General features: G+C 31.9%; 1 protein-coding gene across 1 annotated transcript; it reads left to right on the forward strand.

Moving 5' to 3' along the window:
• The first annotated feature begins 1,618 nt into the window (after positions 1–1,618).
• On the forward strand, positions 1,619–3,658 carry LOC18052336 (phospholipase A1-Igamma3, chloroplastic). Its single transcript, XM_006446084.2, has one exon. The coding sequence runs from the start codon at positions 1,944–1,946 to the stop codon at positions 3,549–3,551; it is 1,608 nt and encodes a 535-aa protein (XP_006446147.1). The 5' UTR covers positions 1,619–1,943; the 3' UTR covers positions 3,552–3,658.
• The last annotated feature ends 8,413 nt before the right edge of the window (positions 3,659–12,071 follow it).

A 12,071-nucleotide genomic window follows, 5' to 3' on the forward strand; every position in this document is an offset into this window, starting at 1 on the left:
TGAAAAAGAGAGGCACTTGCTGAGAGTGTGTGAGAGAACTAAGATGGTACCACATCAACAACTCTTCCCTCTTAATAAATAAAAATCCATTAATTCTCATCCATTTGTTTATTTTATTGTTAAAATTCTTTTTTCAGTGTATTAAATTATTTGATATCTAAAAATTAAATTGGACTCGATTAATCTAGATTCAAGTCAGATAGGACCACTTGGGCGCAAAGTTCTCCCAACAAATATTTAACGCAGTTGTATTCTCAAGTCTCGAACCGAATACTTTAGTTAAGATAGAACAATCGCATATCAACTGATTTGGGCGTTTTTTCATATTAAAATATACCAGCTGCATTATTTAATTAATCACATATATTAAAATATAGGCGTAATGCAATAGTCTTTAAGTATTAGCACTACTCAAAATCCATATTTTACTTCTTAATTTATTTTAAGGTGTCTAATTGAGTAATTTTTAAATAGTTTTATTTGATTTATCGTTCGTGTTTGAATTTTAGTGAAATAACTTAGGTAAGAATTATAAATTGATTTGAACCTTACTCTTATGTCTAACTTTTATAGGATAAATAAAAAAAATCTACTTCTATTTTTTAAAATAATTAAAATATATTATCAAATGTTCTGAACTCTCACTTTTGATAACCTTGTGCTTCATATTATTGATAGCGTGTAGTTTAAAAAAAATAGAGATTATAAATTTCACTTACTAAATGTTAGTAAATTGGTGGGTGAAGCAGACACGCAGCTAAAATGAAATTGTAAGAAAATAAAAAACAAGCACAATAGAGGACACCATAAATTATGTGGTTCGGCTTTTAGCCTACGTCCACATGCGAAAATAAAAGGAAATATTTTACTAGTGAAAATGAGTTACAAGTACTGTAGTATTATAGCTCATTTCCCAAAATTTCAATACACTCAAACTCTCAGAACACTAATCACTCAAGAGTTTATTAAACTCTTAATACTCTCAACTCTAAAAGAAGACAATGCTTCTCTCTTAATGGAATTGGATTTACTCATTCTCTTCGTTTCTATTTATAGAGAAAGATTTGACACTATTCATCAATTATATATTATTATTTTTCTTCTTTTTCTTCTTTCTCTGTCAAAACCGTGTGCTTCTTTTTCTTTCAAACTTGCTGCAAAATTCTTCTTCTTCTTTGAACAAAATTGTTACCATCTAGATGGCCACTTTATTTGACACTAAACACCAAAAATTGCTCCCTCATATTACTCTAATAATTGTGGGCACAAACAACATTCATGGCAAGCCAAATTACTTCTAGGGACCGATGAGAACGTATGCTTGAGATTTAATAATTTTTATAATCATATCTACGGACCACCAATCATCCATTTAAATTTTATCCAAAAGAAGATTTCGATGGCCCTGATCTTTTTCAAAACCCCTTAGTCTCATTGCTATGTAGCCTAAGGTATGAAATACGTGTCACATTAGCTATACCTCAATATCTACGTCAACTGAGCCCAGATGCAAACTGATAAGACAACTCATTGATTGTAGCTCGGTCCTGGTCCTGCGTTATATGTATATAATGTAGTATCTCGTACATCCATTTCACATGCAGTATTTTCTGATCCTTTTCTTTCACTGATACACAAAACAACACAGCTCAACGCCTCAAACACTATTAACCAGGCATTGGTATGACTCAGTGGATGTAGCCAAAAGCTTCTTTAAGCCTCATTCGGGAAACGAGAACTTGTACATACATATCACATGCATTGACTTGGATCTTCCTTGATCTCTCTCTCTCTCTCTCTCCCTCCCGCGCAATCCTCACCCCCACAATTTACTTAATTTTGTATTATCTCCTTCTTGTGAAAATTCATAACTCACCCCTCTCTCAAAAACCAGCAAGAAATCAAAAGAAAATTAAAACTCACCCGTTAGAAAGAACCCATCAATGGCTCCTAATCTTTTATCTTTCAGTAGTCCTAAGGGTGTCTTTCCATTTCTCCCTCAACAATACAGATACTACAACAAGAAAGCCAAGACAAGTCTTCTTTACCTAAACAACCTCACTAATGTTTCATCTCTAAACTCTAAAAACCTCCTCAAATGCTCATCCGTTTCAAATCTAAGCACTCCCCCGTTAGATGAAACCTTAGCTTTTGATCATCAACAAGAAGAAGAAGAACAAGAACAAGAACAAGAAGAAAAGGAGTTACATGAGATGTGGAAGGCAATTCAGGGTTGCAATGACTGGCAAGGATTATTAGACCCCATGAATTGCCATCTCCGAAAAGAAATCATTCGTTATGGCGAATTCTCACAAGCATGCTACGATTCTTTTGACTTTGATCCTCACTCCAAGTATTGTGGCACTTGCAAATATTCAGCAGCTAGTTTCTTCAAAAAGCTTGATATGGCTGATTCTGGCTACCAAATTAGCAGGTATCTTTATGCGACCTCAAACATCAATCTTCCAAAATTTTTCCAAAAATCTAGGCTAAGTAGTGTGTGGAGCACTTATGCTAATTGGATGGGCTACATCGCCGTTACCACCGATGAAGAGGAGATAAAACGGCTGGGAAGAAGAGATATAGTGGTTGCATGGAGGGGCACGGTCACATATATTGAATGGATTTATGATCTTAAAGATATTCTCCATACGGCAAATTTTGGTAGTGACCCTTCTATCAAAATTGAGTTAGGGTTTCATGACTTGTACACCAAGAAAGAACAGTCTTGTAACTATTGCACATTTTCAGCTCGTGAACAAGTGTTAGCTGAAATCAAGAGGCTTATTGAGTACTATGAAGGAGAAGAAATTAGCATTACATTCACAGGCCATAGCCTTGGAGCGGCTTTGGCTATAGTAAGTGCATATGATGTGGCAGAGTTGGGATTAAACATCGTAAACGATGGAGAATCATCATCAAGTACCAAGAAGATTCCGATCACCGTTTACTCTTTTGCCGGGCCTCGAGTGGGGAATCTCAAGTTCAAAGAACGGTGTGATGAGCTTGGAGTTAAAGTGCTACGAGTTGTTAATGTTCATGACAAAGTACCAACGGTTCCCGGAATTCTTGCAAATGAAAAGTTCCAATTTCAGAAGCACTTTGAAGAAGCTACAAAGTTCCCATGGAGCTATGCTCATGTTGGTGTTGAGTTAGCATTGGATCACACTAACAGTCCATTTTTGAAGAACACTAAAGATTTTGGGTGCGCCCACAATCTTGAAGCACTTTTACATTTGCTAGATGGGTATTGTGGAAAAGAAAATCAGTTTTGTTTGGAGACCACAAAGAGAGATATTGCGTTGGTTAATAAAAGTTGTGATTTCTTGAAGAGCGAATACGAGGTGCCTCCACACTGGCGTCAAGATGAAAACAAAGGGATGGTGAGAAATACTGATGGCAGATGGGTTTTGCCAGAGAGGCCAAGGCTTGAGGCTCTTCCAGAAGATACAGCGCACCATCTTCAAAAAGTTCTCAAGAATATTGCTAATAGTAATAATAATAATAATTCCAATTCTGCTAATAATTCCTCTCAGTTAGAAGCAATTTGATTTGTTAATAGTTGCTGCGTATGGTACAATTAAGTAGCTTGTACGGTAGTTAATGAACTACCAGAAAACTTTGGTGTACTTTGTTGCCTTCTGCATACTTAATGAAAATTAATTACTGTCAGTTTTGAGAGCCCCTTTATTTACTTTCTTTTTATGGTTATTTTCTTTTTTGGTTACATAATATCCATCGCAACCCATGTCCCGAATTAGTAACATAACTTCCAAATTTGAATTTTTGCTTCGTTAGTTAGAAAAGATAAAATAGGTTCATATTTAAATTTTATATTACAGAAAAGGGCTCTTAGTAGCTAATATTTGGCATATCCAAATATGCTATTCCTCAATATAAGGCAATATAGACAAGTTACTGGTGAGGCAAACAGTAAGATCTGGATTTTATGTGATTTGCTTGTAAAAATTTTAAGAGTGTAAAAAGCTCTATTTGATTTCAGCTTCTCCCAGCTGAAATCTGGCATGTCCAATAATCATATATGATGGTCCAAGATGGTGATTTATTATTAGTTATGTGCATGACGATACATGTATCGAACATGTCTTCTCATGTAATTGGTTAAAGCAGAGGTCAATGTTTAGTTGAGCGGCCTTCTTAGATTTGATTTGATCCTTGTTAGTGTGCATGCGTTAATAAAATAAAATAAAATAAATTAATTAGTTAAAGTATGATGACGCTCTCTCCTACCAAACTTTAATTTGGTGTGATTATGAGATATGAATTCAGTGCTGAGTTACGTGCTTAACGCTTCCTAACAAATTTTAATTTAGTGTGATTATAGAATATGAAGCCAATGCTAAATTGATCTATGATCAACTTTTCATAATCTTCTACTACACATGCATGTATAACAATATATGGTTAAGATTTATTTAGTTTTATATTCTTATCCAATAATTACTAATTGTATCTTTCAAAAAATTTAACAAAAAAGCCAACTCAACACTGAATTTAATTTTGTGATTATGATATTTATTATCTTGTATCTCTTTTTTTTTTTACCTCCCATTTTCCCTCTATTTTTGAAACATTATATCTTTTTACCCTTTTTGGGTGGGAAAGGATAAATTTTTGCTTTCATTTCTTTGATATTTTTTAGGAGTCTCGATCACGATGATGTCGCTAGATGCCTAGCATATGTGATCAACATGTTGAGCAAAGAACATAAATATCGATCATAATATGTGGCCAAGCTTTTTATGTGTTTCTTTTTCTCTTCTTTTTATTATTAAAAACAACAAATTAAACAATCACAACCTTTATTTTTTTTGGCTGAAGTGAAAAAAGACTATGAGAACTGAAATTTTTATCGAGGAGTAATATCAGGTGTCCTAACATATAAATCTCAATTCGAATCTCAACTAATATGATCTTTTATTATTAGATAATGATTAAGTAATTTTACTATTTATGAGATCTATTGTCTAATAAATAAGTGACGTATAACATTAAGAGTCAAGTTATGACTCAAACAGTGAGATCCTTAAAGTAATTGTTTTTACCGAGTGCTTGACTAGGCAAACTCTAAATGATGTCATTTTCAAGTTTGCTCATCAAGTACTTATTTGATCAAAAAATTTTGAGTAAAACAGAATTTCCCTTAATCATACTGTCACAATGATTACATTATATGTCATTCAATTATTGATTTTAATACAGTTAATTAACGATTAGATGAGAAAGTCAATCATTTAATTTTTAGCACATTACGTACAATTAATGCATGGACATATCACTTCATAATAATCTTTTCATCTCATTTTTGAAAGATCAACATCATTGATATCCAAATAATTAAGACTAGCATTAAGTTTTGGGATTTGAAAGATGAATACGCAATGTTTTAAAGATTATTATATAATTTAAAAGTGGGTATGGATGTTTGTTCCGTTCCTTAATACATTATCTCCAAACTAAACTAATAGATTTGGGGATGTAAGTGGGGCTGGTCTGAAAGGATAGTAGTATGATAATTTATGTCATTATTTGTTAAGTCCTTTTGATACATATAGCTGTTAAATTTTTGGCAATACTATATGGTTATTGAATATTCGTATGGGTAACAGGTTGTGGAATAGATTTTCACATTGTTTATAATATTAATAATATAGTATAACACAAAATCTATAACCAACTCAATGAACGGTCAGTTATTTTAGAAATAATAGTTCAAATTTACTAAATATTATTTTTGTCATAAATTATGAAATAAATAAATTGTTAAATTTCAACCTCAATCTCAAATGGGACCTAAGTGAGGCACGACCTCAATTAATTTTTTAAAAAAATTTAAAGAATGATTTAAAAAATACCTTATTTTATTTAAATTTTATAAAAATGTCCTATCTAAATGTCCCCCTCCCATATAAATATTGAAACTATGAAAATGTGCCAGTTAATCATAGATAATTTCAACACGTCCCACGTCTAGAAGTCTAATTTTTTAGAGTTTAATTAATTATTTGATATAAATTTTTTAGACTACAATATATTTTTGTAAGTGTTCCAACCTAACAAAATTTCTGAATAGAGTTAACTTCTTTTTAACAGTCCGTATCGTCATTAATGAACCGACCTTGTGAGTAAAATCATGAGGTCGGCTGTTTAATCTGGCTAAGTCTTGCTGGAAGTTAGTATTAAATAGACACCAATCTCTTTGTCCTCTCTTTTGATTTTTTTGCCATTTATTTACCTTTCCGTGGCTGACAGAGTAACTTCTGACAAACATTGTCAAATTTGAAAATTTTCAATCCGCAACCTTCTTTCATTAAAGCCGGTGGACCTGATTTCAACTCTTTTCATTAAAAAAGACAAAAAAATTCCCTCTCTTACACGAAACTAATGGTGATGGAAAATGTGCACAATTCGAAAAGCACAAGTGCGTCTGTACATGCAGATATGACACCACGCTATGGTGTCGTTGATATGGTTTAGCTTATTGTGATACTGTCCAAATGTTTTGATAAAGAATGATGATAAGTTACATGCATATAAGTCAGTCCACTTACAATTATTTCACCAGAGCGGATACCTGACAGAAAGTAGCGAAGAGAAAATGATACTGAATAAATACTGGACTAAGTAATAACATAAATTTGAGGTACCTCTTAAGTTAACTATTGAGTTAATAGTTATTGAATATAAATTGAGCGCATTGGCAATGCAAAATTCACATCACGAGTGGAAAAGGACATTTAGAGTTGTTGCCATTACTGTAGCGTAGCACATTTTACAATACAGCATGTGTCACAATAGAAAACGATAAAAACAAAATTACCTGGATAGCGTGACATATCAAGACACTCAAAATCTATGACATGATCAAAATCCCAAGAGCAATGTGATGCTGTTGTTAGGTTACAATAAACATAACGTACCTCCACACACAATAATAATGATAGATATATAGGCTAATACTATGTTACAATTAATATAACAGTACCTCCACATACATTAATAATGATAAATTTCATTAATAGATACTGTTGATATATATGGGTGTACGTCAGATATATATTTTCTTTTTCCTCGTTTATTTGGGAGCTCCTATGTTACATTAAATATATCATACGCAATTCAAAAGAACCACATAAATTATGAGACCCACATAACTATGTGGTTCTTATTAACTGTGTATGGTACATTGTAACGTAACAAAATCCCATTTATTCACCTTTATGTGGCAGACAGAGTAACTTCGGACTCTTCCCTGAGTTTCATCGGTGAGTTGTCAATTTTCAGTGCTCAACTTAATTTCATTAAAGCCTGTGGACCTGACTTCCACTCTTCTTAATAAAAAAGACAAAAAATTCCCATCTGTCACACGAAACGAATGGTTATGAAAATGTGCACAATTTGAAAACCATAAGTGTACCTGAATATGAAGAAATGACACCTTGTTATGATGTCATTGATACGACTCATCTTCTACAACCACCGATAACAGCCTTTACTTGAGTTCTTTTACTTAATACCGAAAGAAAATTTATTCAACCCTCTACCTCTGGTTAACAGATAGTCGAGTTCTAATCATTTTTAGATGCGCTTAATTAATATTATTGGATGAATGAGTTATCAATGAGTTACGAGTCCATTGACTATGATTCATCTTATATTTTTGTCTAGATGTTTTGACTATTAGAATTAATTTAGATAAATTTTATTGTAGCAAAATACAAATTTTTGTCCTTATTAATTTAAGGGATATATTTGTAATCTAACAAAAAATTTGAGTCATTTGCTAACAGTATTTTATTTCATTTTGTACTATTATTGTTGATTTTTTTTGAAAGAGTGGTTCAAAAAATTTGTTGAGGAGCATATTTTACATCAACTGAGAATAATTACTAGGTTGATAATATAAGTTTTAGACAACTCTCACTCTCGAGTTAGTTTTCAAATATATGTAAGGATTATAAACTTTTATATATTATCAAAACTCAACCCACGCATAAATAGGTACACATTATCTTTTTAAGTGATAAAAACTAAACAAAAAGATCAATCCGCACATAGTAAGAAAACTCACAACATATTTTAAAGTGATTGGATTTTTTTTTTAAATAGGCATATCTCACTTCACATCAATTAAAAATAGATAGTGAAGTCATTAATAAATATAAATTTGAGGTAGGTAGAGAAGTAAATAATAAGTTATATGTATTGTAATTTACACCACTTACGTAAACAATGTATTATAATTTACACCACTCACATAAACAATTAACGGACTGTCCCGGGCTTCTTATTAACCAATATAAATTTGAGGGTTTTTTTTTTTAAGAGCTAATGATTATTGAGTATAAATGAAGCGGATTGGCAATGCAAAATTCAATTCACATCACAAGTGGAAAGGGTATTAAAAGGTTGTTGGCAACTTCTGTAGTGTAGCACATTTACAATGCACGCTTATCTCTCAAACTCCCTGGACGCACCATGACTTAACAGCACGTGTCACAATAGAAAGCAATGAAACAAAAATTACGTGGAGTACGTGACATAACGAGACACTCAATTTTGTCCCTTCTACTAGAGAAGCGCTCCACCACCGACAGAGACCCAACAAGAATCGGAAAAATGGACACTGACAGGACGGCTACATCATTTCAATGGCACGCCTCTCTTTTAGTCTTTAACTTGCACAAATCCATCATTTGTCCTTAGACTAAAAACCAGAGTGCCTTTCTTTTATTTAATTATTTTCTGAATAGTTAAGTTGACAATTCTCTCCACAGAGAAGGTGTTCGGTGTTTTCTGAAAGGTTGTTGTTTATTTATTTTTATAAATAAATAAGACCCGAATGAAATAATGCAGTGCTCAAAATTTTTTCTTAAAATGTGTACGCTTATTGATGATGATTGTGATACGGGGCTCGGGTAAAAACTTTCCATACAAACAGAAACAGATGTTCCAAGAAAGGGCGCCGTGCCTCTGGACTCTGGAGCCCTCGGTGATCCGAGTCCCTTTATAAAAATTTGTAACAAAATCCTCTCCTATAATTACTGCGCATAGAATATAGATATATATAGTTTGTAAGCTGAAACTGGCCTCGAAGAAACTGACACAGCATGTCTAGGTAGGCACAAAGTGAGCCTTGCCCTCTAAAAGCGAAAATTGCACCAAGAATTTAAAAATTAAAAATGGTATGAAAAGACATACAAATCATGATTAAACCAACTAAAATGGTACTTGGAAAATCCTTAAGCATCAAGAGAAATGAACTTTCGAACATCAGAGGGGCTGCTCCTGCTACCACGCCTTTTAAATATTAGTCAGAGAGCACGTATATTTCTTTTTAAGTACAGGATAGAGATCTCACTTCCTTTTTAACGCAGATTTTTAACGAGCCAAAACATTGATTTCAAGCTACATTAGTTACTGGGGTGCTCACTGTTCCGGTGTTGTATTCTCTACAGTTCTACTTTGCTAGCTAGTTTGCCTAAAACAATTATTGCCTAAAACAATTATAAGGGAGAAATTCTAAAATACATCAGAAGTATCATATCAGTCATATAACAAGTAATTAATACTATAACATATGTGCATTTATTTTGAAAAATCATCATGCAAGTGGTGGTTATAATAAATTCAACCACATGTGTCATACATGCATCAATTGATTGTAATATATCATATGTATTATAAAATTTCTCGTTACAAGGATAGGCTCTTTCTATAAAAATAACACGGAGCTTAGTTGAAAATTTGGGATCAGTGATTTGCTATCCACCATCAATTACTTTATCTTTTGTGTTGGCCTGTAACTATGAACCCAACATCAGTAACACCTATTAGCTCCATTCTATATGCGGTTTTTCAAGCTTTTAGTGGCGGTTGGAAATGCATTTAGTTGGACAGTTGACTCTACAACTGCTGTTTCTTGTTTGCTCAACTCTTCTTTTAAGCTTCATTGGTGCGTGGACAAATGGCTAAATTGTTGAGCTACAATCTCCAAAATATCTTTTCAGTGTTCTCATATCTATCTTGAAGGCAATTAAATAGTAGATTTATTGGTCAATTTGGGTTTGCATTTTCTTTATTTTACTTGGTTTGAGAAACCTCCTGATCAATTACCGAATTTTTAATTCAAGTACAAGTGGAGTTTTCCTAAATATCCTATTCATTTTTCAGCACTTGTATGTATTGTACTCATTATCCTTATATTAATAAATCTCGATTAACCGAGGCCTTTTAATCAAAAAAGAAATTTAGCTATATTGTTTGTCCAAATGCTTGCCTCAAAGCTTCCTCTATCAAGATTAAATTTTTTTTTTTTAATGACACTCTCTCAGATTGCCTTTGGATTAAAAATAATATGGATGGATTGGCTACGGATGATTCGGGGATCTTGTAGTGGGGCTGATTTTCAGGACTTCAAAGGAATCTACACTTAGCGATGGATTAGGGCCAAAGAGTAACCCAATTGAATATTGTAACTTTGTCTTTGCAATGTTTGCTTTCATTGGGCTTGTCTGAGAGCAGATACATTCAAGCTATGTAGATCTTGGATGCACTTTAAATATTTTTCAATATACAAATTATTTCCCACACCAAATTGCCAACTTTCCTGGAATGGTTTAATAATATTTAACATTGTGGGTGTTAATTAGATTAAGCTCTTGTGGTGGTAAAAAGGGTCTAGAATTAAAACGCCACTTACGTGAGTCATTGATTAGGAATGATGGGTCAATTTAGTTACCGCCCTGCCATAATTTTTTTTAAAAAAGTAGTAAAAAAAACAAAAAATCTTCAACATAGAACAACACTACATAATAATATGAGCTAAATAGTGAATATTATTAATATAGCATTCTATGAACAATTATAACTTGGTGTCGTGTGTTATTGAAAAATATACAAGGTTAATTTTATCTCTAAAGCTGTTAACCGCTTTTGGAACAAGTAGATATTTTTAATTAGATTTCAATAATGACGCATTCAGCGTGTCTCAATAAATTTTTATGTTGTACCAATAGAATGTATATATGGAGAGAGAGACGGAGGGAGTATTTAGGAGGTTGGCAAACCTCATCTAATTCAATGCCAATTAAATCTAATTTTAAAGGGTTCGAGTGGGTTGTTATGAGTTAAATAGGTTGATTTTTCTAGCTCAATTAATAATTAGGTTGGATTAGATTAATTATGATGAACTTGTCTAATTCATCCCAATCCACATAGATGATGATGATCATCATGATCATGATAAAATGAAATTTTCATTTTATTATCAGGTTGGGTTAGATTAATTATGTTGAAATATTGTTCTTAATCTTAAGATAGTTGGTTTATTTTATTTTATTTTGTTGAACACTAGATATTGAATGAAATTTTCATGTTATATTATATTTATGTTTGACTTTAATAAGTTTCATATCTTTTTCTTTATATAATTTTAATTTTTTAATTTGACATTTAACTTGATCAACCTAACTTGATGGTATAAGGATTAAATTGGTTTGGGTTGAACATGCTTATTTAGCTAGCTTGGATTAATTTTATCTCAACCTATTCAATAGTGGATTGGATAGGATTTCAACAAATCATATCCAACTCAACTATGCTACATATGGTAGTATTATTGCTTTAATTGGCACAAACTATAATGTATGAAGATGGATGTAGCATTTGTTTTTTTGTGTGAAATTTGAATATATCTAAATTTAATTAATGTTCAAATGGCTTTTTTTTTTCTAATATATGAGTATAAGCAGCATCTTGTTTGTTTTTATAAATAAAAATATCAAAAATATGGTTATTTGACATTTATGTATTTACAAGACAAAACGGGTAATTATTTAGGTTTTATAGTTTAAGAAATAAGTACACTTAATAAAAATATTATTATAATATACTATATATTTCTTATTTAGATATAAAAATCATAAAAAATTACTTTTTTTTGTTCAATTGTAATTGTCTTAACATTAGATCCAAGTTAACAAAAAAATGAATTTAAAAAATCTAAAATTAATAAAATTTAAATTTTATATTTTAAATGTTTAACAAAT

Source organism: Citrus clementina, unplaced genomic scaffold (genome assembly GCF_000493195.1).
Source record: "Citrus clementina cultivar Clemenules unplaced genomic scaffold, Citrus_clementina_v1.0 scaffold_2, whole genome shotgun sequence".
In the NCBI taxonomy this organism is placed as follows: domain Eukaryota; kingdom Viridiplantae; phylum Streptophyta; class Magnoliopsida; order Sapindales; family Rutaceae; genus Citrus; species Citrus x clementina.

Bases quoted from the DNA above. Each gene is read 5' to 3' on its own strand.
- LOC18052336 (XM_006446084.2), top strand. From the start codon at position 1,944: ATGGCTCCTAATCTTTTATCTTTCAGTAGTCCTAAGGGTGTCTTTCCA.